At 44.0% G+C, this 22,441-nt stretch overlaps 2 protein-coding genes across 5 annotated transcripts; both read right to left on the bottom strand.

The window, feature by feature from the left end:
- Positions 1-7,130: 7,130 nt before the first annotated feature.
- Positions 7,131-17,803, bottom strand: LOC132466301 (cell division control protein 42 homolog). 4 transcript variants are annotated; one of them, XM_060063456.1, is made up of 6 exons: positions 17,646-17,762; positions 15,939-16,079; positions 15,079-15,151; positions 12,926-13,035; positions 12,477-12,674; positions 7,131-8,768 (listed from the first exon to the last, which is right to left on the bottom strand). In XM_060063456.1, exons 2-6 carry the CDS (start codon positions 16,041-16,043, stop codon positions 8,679-8,681), a joined length of 576 nt encoding a protein of 191 aa, XP_059919439.1. In that variant the 5' UTR covers positions 16,044-16,079; positions 17,646-17,762; the 3' UTR covers positions 7,131-8,678. The 4 variants fall into 4 exon arrangements, with proteins under 4 accessions (XP_059919439.1, XP_059919455.1, XP_059919464.1 ...); XM_060063472.1 differs by having other exon boundaries at positions 15,939-16,082; positions 17,577-17,659; XM_060063481.1 differs by lacking the exon at positions 17,646-17,762 and adding an exon at positions 17,577-17,599.
- A 396-nt stretch (positions 17,804-18,199) lies between these two features.
- snrpe (small nuclear ribonucleoprotein polypeptide E) lies at positions 18,200-21,906 on the bottom strand. The gene is made up of 5 exons (XM_060063494.1): positions 21,725-21,906; positions 21,183-21,209; positions 21,033-21,095; positions 20,168-20,246; positions 18,200-18,431 (listed from the first exon to the last, which is right to left on the bottom strand). The coding sequence occupies exons 1-5, from the start codon at positions 21,776-21,778 to the stop codon at positions 18,373-18,375; spliced, it is 282 nt and encodes a 93-aa protein (XP_059919477.1). The 5' UTR covers positions 21,779-21,906; the 3' UTR covers positions 18,200-18,372.
- Between the last annotated feature and the right edge of the window lie 535 nt (positions 21,907-22,441).

Below are 22,441 nucleotides of genomic sequence, written 5' to 3'. Positions count from 1 at the left end.
AGCCCCCCCCCCCGCCCCCCTGCCCCTCACATCAGCGCACGGCTTCTCTGCAGTTTAAGTGTAACTCTAACCAGCCGATGTCTAGTGCAGCACAGAGATCTGTCCCCAATTATACCCCTCCCCACGCGGGCCCCCTTTGATCCCTAGAGAGCCAAGTTCCCCTCCAGACGGCTGATGCCCATTTCCAGTGGTGTGGGGCTGCTAGGGGCCATGGTTGCCTCTGTCAGTCATTTGGAGGGTTGTAGGATTGACCAGCACCTGGTTTGTACACAGCAGATGACCCAAGACTCAACAAGGTGTAGATATTTGATCAAATCAACAAATCTACAACTCAAGTGGACTAATGTACAAAAATAAATCCAACAGCACACTCATCAGCAATAAGTGAATCCCAAGTTAGTATTGGAGCGTCTACAGCCAGTACAGTACAATAGCACAACAGAGATGTCTCTGCACGTCCAAAAGTGTTTGGATGGCATCTCAATAAGGCGTGTGTGAGTGTTGAATGGCAGATTCCTTTTGAAACCGTGGATGTCATCAGCATTTTAAACAATAAAACACATTGCAAAAATAATAAGAAAGCGTGGACATTTTTGAATTTTGTTGGCAATTGCTCAGCTGGAACATGGTCATTTTGGTTGACACAACCACTCAGTATAACACGCGACCACGCAACCAAATAAAACCTTGTTTGTATCGCTCATCATCAATAATCTTTCGATGTACGCAACCAAGAAAAATTCAACTTTTTCCATTTAATTGACGTCAAGGAACCACCTATCCAATTTTGACGACCGCATCGATGGCAGATGTGGTTTTCATCGTTCTCAAAACCGCTGCCTCCATGCGTAAAATTAGACAATAAAATAATACCTTTGCAATTCCTCCCATGTTCAGGAATGCAAACCCTGACGCAGGTATGAACGACTGTGACGCCTCAACGGGGCCTTACGGCACAGGTGGGTCCGACATCAATCTGTCCATGTTATAAATTCTCTCTCCCTACACAGCCCACTCTCCCAGAATGCCATGTGTTTGTGAGGGGTTAACAATGGGGGCCGCATGGGGCTACAATAATGCCACTTGCTCTCCAGAGCCTTGTGAGAAGAAGGCTGGTTTGGGATCCCTCAAGGGCCCCAGGCCCGGGCCCCCACCAGCCCTCCCAGGCCTCTCGCAAATTCCCAGATCTCCTCTGCATACTTCTCATATTAAAAGAAAACAAGTTACACAAATGAGACAGATGGTTCTTGTTTGTGATGACAGTTGCAATACCCCCCCCCCCCTCCCCTACCATCCCTACCCCATCTTCTTCTGCTTTTTATTCTGAAACCCCTCCCTTCTCCTCCTCCTTCCTTCCCCCACACCTCTCCCCCGCTCATCCCTCCCCCCTCCCCCTTCATGGTGTCTGGTCTGAGCCAGTTGGAGGGAGCCGACCACATTCCCTCAGAAGCCTCGCTGGTGGATCCTGCCTTCACCTGATTGCAGCTTATTGTTGACACCTAGTGCTAGGCCCTCATGCAGCTGTCATCGCTCACGTTGTTATAAAGATCTATATCCCATCAAAGTAAGGGACCATACTGGGGATGATTTGACCTCCTTGCCAGTAGTTGACTGTTCATACTGTTTGATACAAACGTTGTGTGTCAACAGCTGCATCCAAGTTGATGTATACAGAACCTCCTGTTGTATCCTATGAGCCGTCTTTCACAAGACAAAAGCACCAGGGCCAGACATCGACCTATATTACCTGCCCAGATGACAAATTATAATTTGATGTCATGTTTTGATGGATTTGTAAAGAATGTATTTGTCAGGACGTGGAGTATTTATCTCATTTTAAACATAAAAGTTTTATAAATCAGGATAAAATAAACAAAAAATGGCATTACCACAATAGAATTGTTGATTGCCTGAGACAAAGATAGCATTTTACTTTTACAGTGGTGGCAGATAACCAGTTAAGTCCAAATTGAGGTTGACCTTACCGACTGCATCACAACCTCATGGGTCCCCAATGGCCCCCAGAACACCAGAGGAGCAGTGGGAGGCTTGGGTTGACGCATGGGAGGAATAACCAAAGCGAAAGCTGCAATGTGACTGAAAACACATTGTGCTTGGCGGGGGTGGGGAACTAATGGGGCCGGGAACAGTTGTTCTTTGGGTCATTTAAAATGGATTACGATAAGATTATTTAGTATGAAGATTTAGGTGACAATCATCCATCTTACTGTCAACAAAATAGAAATGTGAAGTTAAAAGAACCGTACAATATATGATGTCACCCAGCAGAAACTCTTTTACAACTGACGGCACATTTGTGATTAGCGGCTCCAACGCTTTCAATAAAAAAGAGATCGAAAATATAAGTCGTTATTTATACGAGCGGAGGTCATAGAGTTTGGGACACAGAGAGCGAGGAGAGAGGAGAGAGGAGAGAGGAGAGAGGAGAGAGGAGAGAGGAGAGAGGAGAGAGAGAGAGAAAAGGAGAGACATACAGAGAGAGAGAGAGAGTGGAGAGGAGAGTGAGAGAGAAAGGGAGAGACAGAGAGACAGAGAGACAGAAAGAGAGCGGAGAGGAGAGTGAGAGAGAAAGGGAGAGAGAGACAGAGAGAGAGAGCAGAGAGGAGAGTGAGAGGGAGAGAGAGAGAGAGAGAGAGAGAGAGAGAGAGAGAGAGAGAGAGAGAGAGAGACAGAGGAGAGTGAGAGAGAGAGAGAGAGAGAGAGAGAGAGAGAGAGAGAGAGAGAGAGAGAGAGAGAGAGAGAGAGAGAGAGAGAGAGAGAGAGAGAGAGAGAGAGAGAGAGAGAGAGAGAGAGAGAGAGAGAGAGGAGAGTGAGAGAGAAAGGGAGAGAGAGACAGAGAGAGAGAGAGCAAGCGGAGATGAGAGTGTTAGGGGTGCAGATGGCGGTATAGCGTGAGTCCCAGCGATGTCGTCATGACATCTCGAAGCGGGGCCCATCAGATAGGAGAGGACATGAGGGCTTGTGGTGGTGCTGGTGATGGTGGTGGTGGTGATGAGACTGGTGGAGGTTGTGGGGGCGTAGGTGTTGGGGTTGTCGTTGAGGTAGTAGTGGCAGTTGGGAGGGAGGGGGAGGGTAAAAAGTGAAAGCGTCAACCCACCATGGCCCCCTATTTCAAGCCAAGGGGGCTTTCAAGACCTAAGGTGTGTTTGAATGCCAGCATAGTAGATAAAACCACACACCCCTCCCCCCACCTCTGATTGGAGTTTGGGATGGAAAAGGGGGGGGAGCAAGGTAATTAGGGAGGGGGGACGACCCCCTCGCTGTCTGTCATCAATAGGATTTGGAAGGGGTCGCGAAGTTGAGCAGTAAACGACTTTCTCTTACACCTGGACACAGGCGTCTCGCTCTGACACAAGCACGCATATCTGAGGAGAGGATCTCAGCGGGGCCTGTTCGCGTGTGTGTACACGCCATGGAGAGCCGCTGGAGTGTGCGTCCTGCATGTATCTATTAGCCCACAGCCACCGGCTGGGTCATAGTAATCCTGTGGGGGACACCAGTGGTATGAGAGCTGTCCAACAAGGCCCACTAGAAGACTCCTCTTCTCCTCTGCAGGCTCACAATAACACAAATGCTAACTATCTGGAAAGTTGGAAAGGATTGCAAACCACAGAAGAAATTTTGGCGGTTTTCACAGAGGTATGATTTCATGTATCAACAGTAACCAAACATCAGACTGCATGGGCAGCGCAACCACTGGTGAAACAAGGGTTGTAACGTTGCACTTTTCTGATGGGCTCCCGACGGCTCCAGTTGAGGCAGGTTATGTGTCACTAGACACTAAATGGGACCCATCTAAAAGCATTGTTTTTTGCCCACCCTACAGCCACCCAGTGTTCGCAGAGGTGGTTTCTACACGCTTGTGATTGATAGTTAAACAAAACTCATCAACAATACAAGTTATATTATTTGAGAGCTGGAGGGGGGTGGTAAGGGTGGGTGGGGGGGGGGGCTATTAGCGGGCAATAGACAGTGAGGCCGAGCTAGAATAAGATGAAGGAGGATTCCACATTCTTCATCCCATGCCTCCCATACCTGAGACACCTTTACCACTTGATAAATGTAGCGTGGTGAATCCTGGCAGCTCCTCCACATTCTCCCTCATCTCCAAGGCAAATTGGGCTCAGCACGTGTGCATTCATCTCCCATACACAGAGACCCGCACCGGACACCCCCTCGCTCCGTCCAGCCCGGCGTTTGACGAGAACCACATTGCTTCCATCTGATGCTAGAGGAAAAGATTGCTGAAAAGGGGTTGCATATCACTGCTTAGTCAGGCGGCTTGAGTCACCATTGTGGAGGCGGCATTGAGAAATGTATTGTGACACACACACACACAGACACACACACACAAACACGCATGACAATAGGCATACCCCTCTCGGAGCAGGGCCGGGCTAGTGTGTGATTTACCACCTGGGCTTTAATAAACAGCAAAAGAACGATAGAAAAACGTTTGGTGTGTGTTTTTATTGTGAGTCGGTATCTGTTACAGATCACCATAAAAGTAGTGGGCTCGTAAAACCGGAGTAAAGAACAGCAAGTCCTTGTTCTGCTGCACACCTCCGAGGTCTCCCGCTTACTGTACACTGTGGCGGTGGAAACGGTCAGACTTGTGACGACACAAGCGTTACAATTCAAGTAACTGGATAATAATACGTTGCCATTTTACCCTTGGTTGAGTTTAGAAAACGATATGTCAATGATCTGTTGGGACTCTTGTGCGAGAGTAGGGCTATTGTATTACCAAAGACATCTTCAATTTGTGTTCCTATTTATATTTATTATATAACTAATACTATGCCTATTCTGAAATGTGTTTTACAACCTTAGTACAGTGTAGGTCGACCTTAAGTGTGTCGGGGGTCTGAAGACTAATCTCCTCGACCACGGCGGGGTCTTTGCCTTCGAGACCCCCTGCACGGTCGCTCTTCCCCGAGAGGCGCTGTGGGCCCAGCGTTGACTGGATGCTAATGTGCGTTAAGAAATATTTGACCTGACGAACACCGCTGGAATCCAACACAGGTGGTACCTCTCCTGTTACATACATGTTGCCGTTATGACACGGGGGGGGGGGGTAGAGATTATACCACTGTGGAATGCCCCTAGTTCAACATGTGTGATAATTAATGGCCGTCAGCAACTCTTTAGTGTAAGAAGGTGTTGACAGGCAGCACTCCACAAGCGCTGGGAAACGTGTGAAAGTCGACCAGAGAGGCAGCAGGAAAGGTAGACTGTGTATGTGTGTGTGTGTGTGTGTGTGTGTATGGTGTGTGTGTGTGTGTGTGTGTATGTGTGTGTGTGTGTGTGTGTGTGTGTGTGTGTGTGTGTGTGTGTGTGTGTGTGTGTGTGTGTGTGCGTGTGTGCAGCAGAAGTATTTTTCTTTACCTACCTCCAGGGCAGATGATCTGGGTCACCAAGCCGGGGAGATCACCCTCATCTGCAGGCCTTTTCAGGAATTCCACAAAAACATCTGTGGAAGGCCAAGTGTGATTCTCAATCTCCCCGACTTACAGTTCAAAACGGTATGATGTGTTCCCAGTGGGGCTCTAGGCAACATTTGATTTGCCCCCCCATAATGCCAATGTGGGGGTCAATAGTCATTATGACAATAGTCCTAATGACTATTGTCATAAATCCTAATGACAATAGTCAATGCTTGATGACTTACACTCCGAATGCAAACCCAAGGAGAGGACTGGCGTTAGTCTGACTGTGGTTGAATCAAAATGCAGTTAACATCTTTGACAGTGTTTATGCTCAATGAATGATTACTATTGACATAATATATCACAAACAACATTTTTCATGTCAAACTCTTTTGGGACATTTCAAGAACTCTTGGGGACCCTCTTGTGGCTAATTAGTTCCCTTATGCACCGGGACGGCCGGCCCTGCTGGGAAGGTAACGTTCAAACGCATTGTAAAATAAATGCGTATTAAGTTTTCAACTTCCATTTCCAATAATTCTTGTAATTCTTGTTTGATGTTAATACCTCAGTTGCACCGACGTCATCACAATTTTGTGTACATGGGCTGCTAGAATACTTAAACTGAATGATAAGCAGTCATGTTCTGGTAGACATCGCCCCCTGCTGGATGTCGTTGTGCAATGCTAGGTAACAACTTATCAGTTGAGGATTGGATACTGTAGACACAGGTAATTGCATCTGCAAATACGACCAGTGACCGGTACCAAGATAAATCATAATAGTTAAGACCAGGCGCGTGCCGTCCTTATGGGCAGGTTGGGCATCGAACTACTTGCAAAAGCATGTTCCCAAAAAAATTGTTCCTCCGCTCCAAGTCTATTTTGAATAATGCGATTGTCACATTAACTATCAATAGTTTCTGCGGACGTGTCATGCAATGTTTGGACAGGGCAGCTCAGCGACCGCGTTTGAACGGCGTTATCGCATAACCCTGCAGGCTGCAATAAGAATTGCAATCCGCGATAAAAGCCGCCTATATGGTCGTAAAGTAGTCACATGGACATGGTCATATTCTAGAATTGTTTCAACTCGAATTATTCCGCAAGTATCTTTCGTCGTATATATCAGATGATTCTAGATTCTATATCAGATGCAGATCTGTGAGTGGTGTTGCACCTGTGATGAACAATGTTGAGGTTGTTAAAAAAACATTGGAGGTTAAAATTAGAAGAGAAGCCATCAAACAACTTGGCCGGACAAGTTGTTGGATGTAAAAGTTTAAAGTTGTTTAGGCCTATTATAGCTCGGAATATACATATTAAGAAACCATACATTGTGGTTGTGGTCATCATACGCCAGTAGTTTCTGCCCCACTGAAATTCAGGGTCACCGCACTCTACTGGTCAAGACATGAGAAACCAGATTTTCACAAGCTTTCAAATAATTCCTTTCAGATGTTTTTCGAAAGAACAGATCAAGAAATTGATGAGTAAAACCTATTAACCCAAAAGTCTGGTGGTACTTGGGGAAAGCACTGGTTTTGTTGACTATCAAATGCGTCCAGCAGCATCGAAAAGTAAAATGAAATGTTGCCATATTTTCGTATATTAAATGAAATTGCACTTTGATTACGAAATAATTTTTAATCAAGCGTCAATAAAAACAGTAAGGCAAACGTTGCAAAGGCAATTAAGGTATAAGTTTAATATTTTTTTAAAGAATGCATATACAAATAACGAAGACTTCAGACAAAGCATTTGGATTTGCACCAAAAACATCAGGTTATAATTATACCGACTTCGGTTGGACGTCAACCCAATTCTAAATCCACCAGTGGAGGAAAAAATCGTTTTTGCCAAATCAGTTTCATTGCCAATGGAGGTTTTAAAAAGACTCAACAAATCTGACTTTGCTTTTTGTAACTGAAGGGGGAGTGTTCAGATGAGTCCCGACCCCTAAATGTAAAGGGAGTAAAGTAACCTTTATATATATATATATTTATATAAAATAAAAATACAAATAAAAACAAACTGCCATACAAGAAATAAACATTTCGGTAAAAACATCTGGAGCCTACATCCACATTGTGTGCCATCTTACATTATTATTACATGAGTTAAAACCTATCATCAGGACAGAGAGGCAGAGCCACATGCAGTACAGTACAGTCTGAATGGGTAGAGCAGTCCTACACAAGGTACAGCTCACACAAGCTCTCACCCAGGCACCACATTCTGACTTGGCACAGAATTATGGTGGAGAATTCAAATTCAAACGAGCCTTAACAAACAAATGAACAACGGTACTGGAACTATGGCTGCCCATACAAGCCATAACAGTTTGAATATTTGTTTTGTGTACTTCTCCATTTGACCCGTTCAAATTGCAACGATACAGGATCACTTTAAACGGTATACTTTGACTCTGGTCCCTGGCGACGCTTGGAGAACATACCACTCGTCCTGCTAACACTGTTAGGAGTTCCCTGCTTTGAGAAGGGCCCGGTCCACTTCAGGCCCGGTGCTACTGGGAGCCTTTGGAGCTTCAATAATAAATACCACATTCCCCACGCCAACGCTACGCTCAACCTATGATGTCTGGCCACTTAACGGGTTCCGAGTGGTTCACAGCTACGTTTACAATCCTCCATGTGGACCGCCACACGGCTGTATATCAACCAGGCCAGCCCAGAACCCAGGGTCCCATGGGGCCTGGGACTGGGCCCATTTGAAATGTGGAACGTATCAGATTTGTGCTTGGGAGGGGTGTTGGCAAAACGACTTTAAACACTACTCCATTCGCACTCCTCTCGGCAAAGCCGGGGGTAAAAAAGGAGGTTATGGGGCAAGGATGCTGGCCGAACAGCAGGGTATAAAGGCTGTGTTTGGGCCAGGTAGAGGGGGCGGGGGCAGGGCTTGATTTAGGTTGACCCCCTGAAGCCTACGGAGAGAGGCGGGTCACCATCGCCAGCCCCTTGAAGGGTGGCTGTGTGATTGAACAATATCCAGTCCTGGTTAAACACACCGTTAGCCATGTTAGCTTTGCGTTCTAACTTTTTACAATAAAGATGGCTTGTTTTATATAACATGTTGGTTGACTCTATTCATAACTTGGTGACAAACGCTGTGAACCAGCCTTAGCAGAGCAAGGGAAAGGTGTGTGTGTGTGTGTGTGAGAGAGAGTGTGAGTGTGAGTGTGTGTGTGTGTGTGAGAGACGGGCACCATTCATAGCATCACACATTTGCGTTTCTTCTTGGGCTCGGGGGGCTCCAGGGCAGCCAGTATCGCCTCATCAAACACATTTTTTAGGCCTTTCTGTGAACACAAACACACACACACACAAACAGGCTCAATGATTGGACAACAAAGGTCAAACAAAAAGGGTTAAAGGTGATAACAAAGGAGAATATGGACAGGTCAACGGAAAAAGAGAAATTAAGATCAAATACATTTGGGTAAGCTGTACAGTAGACAATAGTGGGTGTTCAGCCCTACTGTAGTCTACTGGGAGTTGCTGGTGTGTGGTTTGGTTAGCATTGCTTTAAATGTTTTAAGGGATGCAAACGCTCATGCTATAGGCAGGCAAACCAAGAAGGTGGAGGAATAAGGGAATGCAGGTCCTTGAATAAACGATAAATAAATACACATAAAAAAATTTATAAATCAAAACCTAACCCAAAACACACCCCTGAGGACTCAATCACAACCTTGTGGAGCCATGAGCAATGTGACAAGCTTGTGTTCTGTAGAGCGAGTCGTTTGTTTGCGTCTTCCTGTTTGGCCTAAGCCCTGTCATGTGAGGCAGAGCCAGCTGCTCTCAAACACAAGGGTGCTGTATGCAGGAAGCCCTGTCAGACCGACGCCAACCCCCCCCCGTCTCCACGCGCAGCACAGCACAGCACAGCACACTGGGACGACACAACACAATGTTTGTACCTGTGGCCAGTGTGCTTGGAGAGAAAGAATAGAGAAGCACAGAAACCACGCAAAGTGTACTTGTCCTTTATTAAATAAATTTCACAGATCAGTTCACATCATTATTAGCTTTTATTTGAAGAATCTGTACTTTCAAAAATGTTGCTACATACTGCAGCGAATGGCACCTTAAGAGTTACACTGAGAGAGTTAGTTAAAGAAGTCCTAAATCATATGAAATCTTGATGTGCTCTTCTCTGACAAATCACCCAGGGGTCCAGCTATGAAACATTATAATAAAGTTATTCAATATAGGGAGGTGCTATTATGGGACAAAGACAAGAGAGTATCTTTTCATTTTGAAGGTTACCAAAGCAAAAGTGCTGCTTACAGTATACTTTGGTAGTTGACTAAAAGGAATTATGATAAATTACTTAGCTCAAAATATAAATTAAATGCATACGAAATAGGCATAGGGGCTCTGATTAAATCTCAATATCGTGGAGCCATGTTAAACCACCAACCTCCACAGAAATAAACATATGTAAAGACTAACTAAAGCCACACAATAACTGCATCTCAGATGACATCCTCAACACAATATGACCACCACTTTGACGAGGGCCTGATAGATGTGCACTTGGCAAAATAAAGAAATGCGTTAAAAGATATCGAAGTGGATGGATGTAGAACGCAATGAACAATCTTTGAGGAAACGAAAGTATGGGACTGAAAAAACCAAAGATCAGGATTATGACGTGTTCAAGTGAATAGAATATGGAGGCGTTTGAATAGTTCAACGGCCCTAGCCATGACGCCTGTCACTGTGAGTGAACCGTGGAGTAAGAGGGGAGTTAAGTGACAACATCAGCAAACGTGTTGTTCACCAAGATGCAAATGATATATCTTTCTCTAAAGCAGTGGATATGAAGAGAAGTAAGGAGGGAGGGGGAGAAGGAGAACCAGGAGAGCGACGGTGGCGCAGGAGAAGGCTTTATAAAAAGGGGTGAGTGGCAGGAAGAGGACAGGGGGAGGGTTAAGAGGCCCACGGGGACATTAAAATATACAGCATTTCCTCTTTCGCTGCGTCTCGGGAGGCTCAAGGGCGGCTAGGATAGCCTCATCAAACACATTCTTCAGCCCTCGCTACAGCGACACAGGGGAGAGAACAAGAGCAGCATTAGGAGGAGAGGACTGAGAGGGGGAGAGAACGAGAGCCGTTAGGAGGAGAGGACTGAGAGGGGGAGAGAACAAGAGCAGCATTAGGAGGAGAGGACTGAGAGGGGGAGAGAACGAGAGCCGTCAGGAGGAGAGGACCGAGAGGGGGAGAGAACGAGAGCCGTCAGGAGGAGAAGACTGAGAGAGGGAGAGATAGGGGAGCAGAGAGGGGGAGAGAACAAGAGCAAAGGTAGGAGGAGAGGACTGAGAGGGGGAGAGATAGGGGAGCAGAGAGGGGGAGAGAACAAGAGCAAAGGTAGGAGGAGAGGACTGAGAGGGGGAGAGAACGAGAGCAGAGTAAGGAGGAGAGGTCTGAGAGGGGGAGAGAACAAGGGCAGAGTGAGGAGGAGAGGACTGAGAGGGGGAGAGCTGGGGGAGCAGAGAGGGGGAGAGAACAAGAGCAGAGATAGTACCAGAGGAGAGGACTGGAGAGGAGGAGACATAGGGGGAGCATGGAGGGACAAGTCTCCAGTTAGCACCAGAGGAGAGGACTGAAGAGGGGAGGAGGAGGAAACATTGGGGAGCATAGAGTCTCTCGAGTAGAAAAACAAGTAGACACGGGGCGAGATCAGGTAATCACGATAAAGAGGAGGAGACGGGGACAATTGATTTCCCAGTGGCTTAAGTCGGGGCATTAGCAGAGAGAAGTCTCCGGACAGGAAACAGGATGTGACATCAGCAGCTGTATCATAGCTCGGTTAAGCTCAGCCAGAGAGGAAGTTCGAGAGGGATAGGAAGGAAGTAGCTTAGCGAGGAGGGAGGAACAGCCCAATCGGGTCCATTATTCTGTACCCCTTCAGGGTGGGAACTCTCAGTCACTCTGTTGTGGGCCAATGCTCAGCAGAGTTTGCCCTGTACTACCTGAGAGCTGGACATCCTTCGGTTCTTGTGATTGCGAATTAAAAGGAAGCTAGAGTGCATCAGAGATTAATGAAATATTTTATGGAGTTCCCCAACCATTACATTTACATTTAGAAGGTTTTACTACAACCATTCATGCACACATTAACACACCGACGGCGGAGTCAACCACGCAGGGCGACCGCCCTGACAGCTCGTCAGGAGCAGTCAGGGTGAGGCGTATTGCTCAGGAACACCTCGACACTCAGCTAGGAAGAGCCGGGGATCAAACTAGCAACCTTCCGGTAACCATTTAACCCACTCTACTTCCTGAGCTACTGCTGCCCCCCTAAGAAGTGTCACGCAAAGAGCAACAGCTCAGCTTCAGCCTAAGATCACCGTGGTTCTATATGGACCAACACATAAGGCCGATACAAGTATTCAGCAGGGGGGCACTAGGGATGGGCATTTGAAGGCATATCAATATTCGCTAATTTTTTTAGAGTAACCCGTTTAACTGAACTACGAAAAAAATTGTAAAAAAAGTGTAGCGCACTCATAATGTAGCCTGAAGTTCTTCCGTGATCTCGCCTTCACTAATCAAATGTATTCGATTTCCATCTATTAGTCAAATAAATAAGGAAATCAAATCCAATTTTTTCCATTTATTGAGCATTTTAGAAGGAAAAAACCACTTGAAATCAGTGTGCTGAATCTAAACGAGTTTAAACGAAACCATCATTTTTGACAAGAATATGAATGAACAGTATTGCACACTTAAGGCACAAACTGAATTGAGATTAAAGTACATTTAAGGCATAAACTGAATAGATTCAAGTAACTGAAGCACAACAGCAAAAAGTAGTGGTGGGCTTGGATATCAACAGAACTCCACTTGCAGCGCATTGGCCTGCCTCGCATTACGCATGATGCGCACATATATTATGTGTAAGACAGACAGCCTCCCCTTTTCTCCACCTTATTGGTTCTTGTCCATGAACATTGCATTGTGTAGATGTGTGTGAGCCTACGGTGTAAACTGTGGTTTACCTGTGTGAGGGCGGAGCACTCCACGTATTTAACAGCCTTCAGGTCTCGGGCCAGCTTCTCAGCCGTCTCAGGGGTGATGGGCTTCTGCTTGTTCTTGGCCAGCTTCTCTATGGTCGAGGGGTCGTCCCGCAGATCAATCTGGGTCCCCACCAGCAGGAAGGGAGTCTTTGGACAGTGGTGAGTTATCTCCGGTACCCACTACAGACCCAACACACACACATCAAATACATTTTAGCTGTTGAGGGTTTGAATGGGACCTGAGCAGTTAGCCTGGATTCCTGCTGGGATCAATGTCACGTTTTGATAAAGGATTATTCAACAACTAGCAGGAACGAAAATACTTTTACTCTCAGCATGTAAAGTGGCTCACTACACCAACAGTGTCTCCCTACGGGCAGCCTAAACGTTTGATTCAAATGCATACACTGAATGAAAAGTAGAATGCATGCCTTTTCTTTGACGTTCTCAAAGGAAGATGGGGACACGACTGAGAAGCAGACAAGGAAGACATCAGTCTGGGGATAACTCAGAGGTCGTAACCGGTCGTAATCCTCCTGACCTGAGGGAAGACACAACATACACAATCAAACACCTTCAATTGGCACATTTAGCCACAGGGTTTATACTGATGCCAAGTCTGGAGCTTTTTGCATCTGGATAATTCACTGGGGACATCAGTAATGGATCATCCATCTTTACATTTTGTACTGCTTTCATATCCAATATGTTGGCCATATAGACATCAGAATATCCCATTAACAAGGCTGGTTAAGAACAATAATTGTATTCAAACATTGCAGGAGGGGGGGGGGGGGGTCTAGTAACTTGCAGTGATGGTTGACTGGTCCTTTTAGAATTATGGTTCTTATGAAAAGGACCAAATAGACAAATAGCTCTGAACAGATATTAACGCTATCGCAGCTCTCTCGTGGTCCTACTCCTACTTCAAAGTGTTAGTTATCTTTAAATGTCCTGAGAAACTAGTGGAACATGTAGCATTGAATCATGTCTAAATCCTCCTGCTTATATTCTGCTTTCTCACATTCAGCTCTCCTGCATGTTAAAACAAAATAAAAATATTAATTAATTACTTAATACATCGAATTAATCTGATATAAATGTTTTTAGTATATGCTCCACATGAACCTCCTTAGATGGCGCAATTTGATTGGTTCGCTATCTCGGGATAATGGGCAATATCCCATGATTGAGATCTCAAATTCTGGATATTTTTTTCATACGGTCGTCTAATAAAAACAAATAAATCCATACAAAAAGTATTGTCTTGTTTATTTTTGGAGTGTTCAGGTGTAGTATATACTAACCCAAAACTCAATTGATTCTGAGATCATTGTATTTCATGCTATCTCAAGTAACCCTCTCCCAAAGACTTTGCTTTAGTGGAACCGGCGAAAACGTTTGGCCGTCCCCCAAAGAATTTTCAATGGAGGAAAAAGACTAAAGAGATGTGAGTGTGATAAGCCATTAGATGCCGTTTCCCTGCACTGTGCCTTAGTGCGATCGCTAAAGGGAATGTGAAAAAATAGGCATGATGGATAGATGAGCCTACCAGTTGGTACAGTCTGCTGGTAGACTGATCGATCCATCATACATCTGGCTGGACATTCACCTTTGTGATGTCCCCAAGTCACAGGGCGTGTAAAGGCGCATCAAACACACACACCTGGTAGAACAGGGGCTCTTTAGCATGAAGGCTGACAGTATCTTTGGGATGTTTAATGCAGTACTGTTTAAACTATTTTAGTTAACACCCAGTGTCATAACACCCAGTGATAGCATTTGAGGTCGAGGGTGTAAGGTGGAGTCCCTTCCTGCTAGTAGGTGGGAGTCATTCAGAATAAGAAAAGCATGTGCTGTCTTCAGCGACCACGGCCCGTGGCTCATCTGGTGTTACATGCTATACAGTAAAGCTATGCCCTAACCAAGTCCGATTTGGACTATGAGTGGATCTGAAACCCAATGACTTCCTCTAAACAGCACTCACGTCATATTTAGGCTGCCAGGTAGGGTTGCCGCGGTGTGGACATTTTCACACCGAGTAATACGCTTGTGTCAACACCGGTATTACCGGTATAAACGGTATTAACTTTGAAACTATAGGTCAACCGCCATCTTCTCCGTCAACTCTCCTCTCACACTCGATAACGTTCTATATATAATAGTATAATATAATTTTATATATCATAATATCACAGCCAAAAGCTCTGTGCGCCTCCGGATGGCCGTAGCGCGGGGAGCTCACGTAGGGATTGGGCTTCTTGGGGTTTGTTTACCGGCGTTGCTATGGTTACCGGTCTTGTAAGGAAGCGCGTCAATTCTCGGCGCGCAATTCTCTTCCTCACAGAGCAGAACTGTGGCCTATTCAACACATTTTAATTTTCTTAATAAATTTGTAGTTTTTTGGGGGTTGACCACAGCCCAGAAATGTTTAGTAGTTGAAATGCACATGAACATATTGCAATACTATGAAATTAGAAATGACTTTCAGCATGAACGTGAATAGCAGGGTTAGGGTTAGTTACAAACAACAAGACAATTAATAGTAGATTGAGGTAGGTGAACGTTAATGAGAGGATCATACCTGCAGTGTCAAACAAGCCCAGAGTGTAGGGCTCCCCTCCAATCATTACAGTCACAGCATAGTTATCAAACACCTAGACAGAGAACACGTATTAGCATTTAAGTGCAATCATCAACTAGAGCGGTAAATCTGACTCTACAATCCCAATCCAATTTCAATTCTTATTATTTTTAATATTCCAACTTTTAATTCTCAAGTTTAGCCCCTGATTTCACAGTTGTACATGAATAAAGGTTTGCAGCAGTTCCATTTTGGATACTTTCTACAAGAGTGCCTCTTTTAGTTATTGAACAGGGAAACCATCTTAAAAAACTCTTCTAGAAACGGATGTATTAAAGAATGCACATCCACTTCATCATATCATAAACCCCCTCTTCCGCGAACAGCCAGTCACCACATGATTTTACACCAAAGTAAAACTCCAATATTATTGAGTCCTCTAAATACATAGGATATTTTGGAGAAAGGGCTGATCATAAGCTTGTCTTCACTAAGCTGTATAGGTCGAGTATTCCATTAGTCTGTCTTTTCTCGGCATGAAGGTTGAAGGAATATGCAGAATATTCACATCACTGCTGAAGTAAATCCTTTAACGTGCGGGAAAATCATATTTTTCATCAACCGTGACGTGACAAGAAGCATTGTTTTCAGATGAGGGTCGCCCACGGTGAAAACACATTTATAAACCAATATATAAATACACATTTGAATAGTAGTTTCAGAATCCGAATAGTATCCTGTTTTTTTCTATACAATTTATAATCAACTCGTGAAAATTGTTGCACCAGCCCTATCATTAATGACGTTGGTGAACTTGCAAGTGGTTTGTAACACAAGTCATGTCGGATGTACACACTTACCGTTGGTACATATTCAGAGGGGAACTTGTTTGTGGTGTAAGAGATGAGCAGACATGTTTTACCGACTGCTCCGTCCCCCACTACAACACACTTGATGGTCTGCATAGCTATGTTGTACAATCCTTACTACTCATCCAAGATCTGCTGAAGAAAACAATCAAGGAAAAAATAAGAGATTTGTGATTTCAGAACATTACACGCAAAAAAAACAAAGCTCATCATTGTCAGCAATTAGTAAATACAGAATAATTCAGTGTCTAGGACTGCACAGACCAATACTAGAACGCATCCTCAAATTCCTCATGTATGCTGTACATCAGACACACAGAGATAACACGTACAGTGATAAAAATTGATACTTGATTGATTAATGCACACATCATGTGATATAGGCCTACATCTAACGTAACTACTACTACTGGCTGTGTAGCTTCCAATAGCCACCCATTTAGAAAGCAGACAGGGCAGATTAACATTAAGACTGAGTACTAATGCCTATATTGCTCTCTTGGTGCGAGTTTAGAATCAGGTTATAAAGTCGTACTACAACATCACACCTCATAGATATAGCCCAAATTAACAACTGGCCATGAAAGTAACCCTTAGCTGAATTACCAGGATTTTGCCCTCGACACCCTTAACAAGAATTTGCAATGCAGGAAAAAGACTGCAAAGAGATGCCAGTGTGATAAGCCATTAGAACCCTAACCCCCAACCCTAAATCTGCCCTGCAGTGTGCCTTCGTGAGATCCCAAATAGGATCTCAAGCATACTAGTTGGTACAGTCTGCTGGGTAGAATGATCTATCCTCATACATCTGTCTGGACACTCACATATGTGATGTCCCCGAGTCACAGGGCGTGTAAAGGCTCATCAGACAGACAGACACACACACACACACACACACACACACACACACACACACACACACACACACACACACACACACACACACACACACACACACACACACACACACACACACACACACACACCTGGCAGAAGGACAGGGGCCCTTTAAGCTGAATTCTGACAGTATCTTTGGGATGTATAATGCAGTACTGTGTAAACTATTTTAACATCCAATATGGTGTGGGCCATATTGCCATCAGAATATCCTGCCAAGACATGTACTTCCATATTTCCGTGTCTACCTGTGGATGGACAGTAAATGGACAGGTTTTTTTTTTTTCCTGGTGGTGTCTACGCACGACAGTGAGCATTTGATGACATCCAACTAGTCATTTAGAGGTGCATCTTGTCCGCTCATACAAACCGACCCCCGGCTGAGGGGCCTTAGTATTGATGGCAGAAGTGGTCAGGCTACGTTTAGATTCATCCACCGCCCTACGCTTTAAACCCTATCTGCCGAAGCCAAAGTTCACGGATAACTATTAAATAAACCATGTCGCTGACTGAAAATCGTTCTAAGGAAAGCGACAACAAGCGTTCGCTGCCCGTCCTGGTGCATTTCTTCCGTCCTCCTACGGGCTCGATTGGTTGTAGCATTAGCTAGCTGATCTGATTGCTAACTGCTAAGCTAATGTTAGCGGATGCGGTTGCTGAATTAGATTAAGATTTAACCCAAACCAAACCTGTACAACAACCCGAATGTGGAAAAGCAGTCTTTAGACATACCATATCTATCAAGTCAATCCAGACAAGCAACCATGGATATAAACAAATATAAGCAGGTTTTCCAATTACCGTCTCTCCGAGTGTCTCTGGGCCGGGCGGTGGCAGGTCGAGCTAGGGGCTTCCCACCCACAGGAACAGGGACGTTACGTAGTGCGTAACAACAATGCGTAGTGCGTAACATGGTCCTGAATGCTGAATCGATTTATTTGTACTTTTTACATTTTACTTTGTACCGCTACTGCGATCTGGCTGTTCAGGAACGAAGCTTAAGAATGTTACATGTGTACTAGAGATTGTGGTTAAATTCAAAACAGAATAAAAGCCACCTTAATTGATTAAGCATGATGCATTGTGACATTCGCGTTTTTAACTAAACAAGGTGAACGGCAAAGGGGTGCGCTGGTTTAAGTACCCCACAACATGTTTCTGTATGATGTATAAAGCACAGAATAAAAGGCTTAATAGGTTTTCCATTTAAACATTTAACCGTTTCCTCAAGACAACTAGACTATGGTTTGACCTACTAAAGACAATCTGGCAGTAGCGTCTGCCACAGGTGGGCGATAGAAACAAAAAGGCAATATTTACGCTGAAAGAAAAAACATTGAAATACTGACGCCAACTCAAAAGGCATAAAGAAAAACTTTATTTTCGTACAAAAGCCATATGGCTATGAAACAAACCATCACACTAATAATGACACATGATAATCATGGGTTCAAAAACAAACGGGAAAAAAAGGGTTATTGTAGAAGAAAAATGCTCGTAGACATGGGTCAATTGTGGATGTTTTCCATCAGGTTACGACCACACTTTGAAGTAAGGTGATGTTGTCCCCTTTCAACATGACCCTGCCTATAAAAACACAATGGAAAGACAAACACAAAAGAAAGTTTGAACAGATTTAAAAGAAGCAGATACAATTTCATTTGTATTCATTCAGATCCATCTCTTATTTTAAATGTTTTATTTAAGTTTCCATTGCATGAAGTACCAACTATAATGAAATAAAGACTGAATAAAGACAGTTATCAAATTACCAATAACCATTCAAATGCTGGATATTCCTGCAAATAATCAGTTGAGTGTAAAGCAAGGTTAATAAATAGACATTTAACAAAAGGCCAAACAGACCCCGATTCCCCTGGCCCGGAATATTAAACAATCACATCTGTGGTTCTGATATAGGCGGGCCGAAAGTGTCGCTGTTATACCGACCGGATACGGCAAGAGTCAAATCTATTGGTTAGCTCTGCTGGTCTGTGTACGTCACCCCTTGAATTCTTCTAATTGGTCGTAGTGTTTTCCAATTGCGTGCCGTGATATTTTCCAATGCATGCTTGGTACCACCCATCGACTTGTCCCATTTTCATTACTCGTTGCCAGACCCTACAGCTTTCTAGATGTGGGTCTGGATTTCCAGGCTACATTGGTTACAACTTCAATAACAATCTTTATGAACGTCAAGGTAAATTTATCCTGCAGGCAACACATCAACTTCACATCCTGAACCATGATTTACAAGCGCCAGCCAGAAGACCATCTGATAATGAGTTGGTATTGCAAGTTTGGTTGATTGGTATCCGTCAGGGGACTTTCACTCATAATTTAGCCAGACTTAAACTAGTTTCTGTATGCAAAATTGGTGACATGAAATCTAAACTTAAACCCTAGCAGCTTTTGCCTCGTTTCCGCCGAGCGGTGCTTATATTGCCGTTTCAACCGCATAAAGTTGTACAGGGTCCCAATTTAACTAAGCGTGCTGAGCCACTCCTATTTGGGTACTCTCGTCCGTTGGGGTACCAATCGGCCTGAAAGGGTGACGAAAAGGCGGAGCTACACAAGTCGACCGTTGATTGGTCTGCAGTATCGTCACTTCAGTGCGACAGGGGGTTAAAAACAAACAGTACCCGCAAGGAATTTCTGGTTAATGTCGAAAGCTTTGTATGTTGAAGAAAATGTCATGGAAAAGATTGCCTTCCTGCTTGGACGTCCTACATTGTTGCTCTTTGTTTAATGTGTGGTGTTCTTTTTCATTTAATTTGTTAGCAGGCTACACTGTCGCGCAGCTATGATGTCAAGATGCTTACATAGCTGCCGCAGCAATCGCATCAGAATCTGGCTTAAACCCGCCCAACCATAAGGGCCCCGTCGGCAGTGGAAACGCAAGCCAGATTTTGCGGTTTAGCTGTCCTGCTCCGAGCTTCACTGTACCGCTCGGTGGAAACGAGGCATTACAGTACCACCTCAGTGCCAACCGGTACCGAAGAGCGTCTTTCAATTGTAGCCCAATTGATTTTTGCATTGCACTTCATGAATTGAAACAAACTACTGACAATTGCCATTTTAACAGGACAAATACAAAAAAAAAATCGATGGTACAATGAAGTCTCCACTAAGATTATAACACGCACACCTTTTTTGAGGACATGTCAAATCAAGCATTGCATAACATGTGATTTTTGGAGTCGTCCACGACACCTGGGCCCATCACTGTTGTGCATTGCTATTAAACGACTCAACATGATGGATTTATTTTACTCCTAAACAGACTTTATTTGTAAAACAAATTAGATCCACAATCCTCTTACCAAGGGGTTTTCTGTTCTTTGTCTTCATGTGGACTTCCTCAGCGTCATCGAGAACCAGGTTCATGTACTCATCAAAGCCCTGTCATTTTTGAAAGGTTGAGAAAATAAGAGTCCAGGTCAGTGACCGTCTTAAAAGTGGAGACAGTTTGAAGAGTCCAGTTCCAAGAAATTTCCTTCCAAGAAAAAGCTTTAATGGTCAGTGTATAATGAACATTCTGAGTCAAGGAAAATATATACATCGCTCAGCACATCGTTTAGGGCTATATATATATATATATATATATATATATGTACACACAAATAAACAGCACTACTTAATCTTTGGCATAGGGTCTGGTTGAGGTGCTATGGGAAAGCCGGTTGAAGCTCTGCTGTAACCGGCTTGGACTCGGACCTCGAGTGGATGTGAAACCCAACGACTTTCTCCGAACAGCACCTATCTGATATTTATGCTAACTGGTAGAGTGGTGTGCCCTGTGGCCCAGTAGGCTAATTTAACATATTTTAGTTTCTACAAATCAATTGGTCGTAGAGGGTCGAATTTCAGTCGACCAAGATTTGCTTTGGTTGACATCCGCCCGTGACCCCCCATCGACTGCAGCTATCATCAAAAGCATACATCAAGACATGGGTGGCTCATACTACTAATATAGTGCAAAAATTGTGTCTTCAAAGACTACGATTTATTTGTAATTATACATTTCAGAGATTTGGACTAGGCGGGCTAGTCACTCTACCGCTTTAATGGTATTTAAATGGAAGCATTTCCTGATATTTCAGTTTCAGAGCTTGATAGCCAGTGATTTAGAAAATGCACATCATTTACACGAAGTATGACTATAATGGAAAACATTAAATGACTTACAATAATGCAGCCTTCTATCCGCATGTTCACTTGTTCATACAGCCACACCTGGATCCGTGAACGCTGTAGTATAATTAGCACAAGGGTTAATGTCATGGGCCATGTGAAAAACCTACAGAATAGCTCGAGTGGAGATTACACCATACTTACATTTTGTAGATATCTGAAGATGAGGTTCTGGCGGAGGGAGTCAAGGAATAGCAACTACTACGGGGAAAACAGGGCTTTACAACATTCAGTAACGTGAGACTTCAAAGCCAAAGGTTGGGTAGTATATAGCTCAATTAGGAATAATAAGATATCGCAAGGCATTTACATGACGATCAGAAAAACACCATTAGTATATATATTTTTTTAATAGTTATACAATGAGTTACCCCATGATGAACGTTTGCTGCCTCATAATCATGGATCCATTGCAAACCTAATAATGCTGCCTACATGATTCTTAAAGCTGTGTTCACCCCATAGAACCATCATAACCTCGCCCATAACCGCGACAATCTTGTCAAACATAATACAAATTATTAATTAATCGCTATTTAACGCATAGCTACACAATATAGTATTTTCTTCCTCAAGCAAGTGGAAAAATAAATGTACAATGTTAGCTAACATTAGCTTAGCATTAGCTTAGCCTCTTCTATTCAAACCCGCATGCGCCTTTTTTTGGTTCATAAACAAAAGGATACGATCGGCTGGACCATAACCTTCTGCACCTTCTGTCCTTGTCCTCTGTACGCCATCCTGCCCACCGAGGTTTAGAGATGTATAAATACAGATAAACTCTTTCCGACGGCAGTGTTCCTCGGCGAAACGCAGTCCTCACGTTGAATGTTCCTTCAATGGCGGGCCGGGCAGACTTCCGCCTCCACTGACACAGATTAAAGTGGACGGAATCATTGGTCCACACAGCGCCCCTAGAGGTGAGAGATAATTTCAATCAGACAGAATCCTTTTGGTCAAACCCTACTTTTGCTCTCTTTTACTGACCTTAACAAGTCCTGAATGGACTTGCATGTATATTTTGCAGCACCCAAAGAAAACTATGCCAACTCTATAGTGAGTGAGACATAGCTCAATTTTTTTTGGGGGTTAACCCTAACCCTATTTCAGGATAATGCAATAGATTATAGATAGATAACAACTTAATTAATCCTCCAGAGGGGAAATTCCTTTGCTACAGCCCAGGAGCAAAATACAATACAATAAAAAAACAAAGATACAAAACAATAAAATGCTAGAAAGATGCAAAGTGGAAATAATAGTGTAGAAAGTAATAGAAAGCTAAGAGCTGCAGGAGCTACTGTAACAGGCTGCCTCAACGATGGCACCAACTAACACAGAACCCTTTTGGTAAAACCATACTTTGGTTGTCTTTTACTGACCTTAAACGGGGCATCCGTGGC

Source organism: Gadus macrocephalus, chromosome 1 (assembly GCF_031168955.1).
Source record: "Gadus macrocephalus chromosome 1, ASM3116895v1".
Lineage (NCBI taxonomy): Eukaryota > Metazoa > Chordata > Actinopteri > Gadiformes > Gadidae > Gadus > Gadus macrocephalus.
This window is presented reverse-complemented; position numbering and strand designations above follow the sequence as displayed.

Excerpts from the sequence above, each read along its gene's own strand:
- LOC132466301 (XM_060063464.1), bottom strand. The coding sequence starts at position 16,043 with ATGCAGACCATCAAGTGTGTTGTAGTGGGGGACGGAGCAGTCGGTAAA. Across the intron at positions 13,036-15,078 it reads GGGCTTGTTTGACACTGCAG|GTCAGGAGGATTACGACCGG; the intron begins GTATGATCCTCT and ends GTCTTCCCTCAG. Across the intron at positions 10,515-12,476 it reads AGTGCTCCGCCCTCACACAG|CGAGGGCTGAAGAATGTGTT; the intron begins GTAAACCACAGT and ends GTGTCGCTGTAG.
- snrpe (XM_060063494.1), bottom strand. The coding sequence starts at position 21,778 with ATGGCGTACAGAGGACAAGGACAGAAGGTGCAGAAGGTTATGGTCCAG. Across the intron at positions 21,210-21,724 it reads AGGTTATGGTCCAGCCGATC|AACCTCATCTTCAGATATCT; the intron begins GTATCCTTTTGT and ends TCCCTCCGCCAG. Across the intron at positions 20,247-21,032 it reads GGATAGAAGGCTGCATTATT|GGCTTTGATGAGTACATGAA; the intron begins GTAAGTCATTTA and ends CAAAAATGACAG.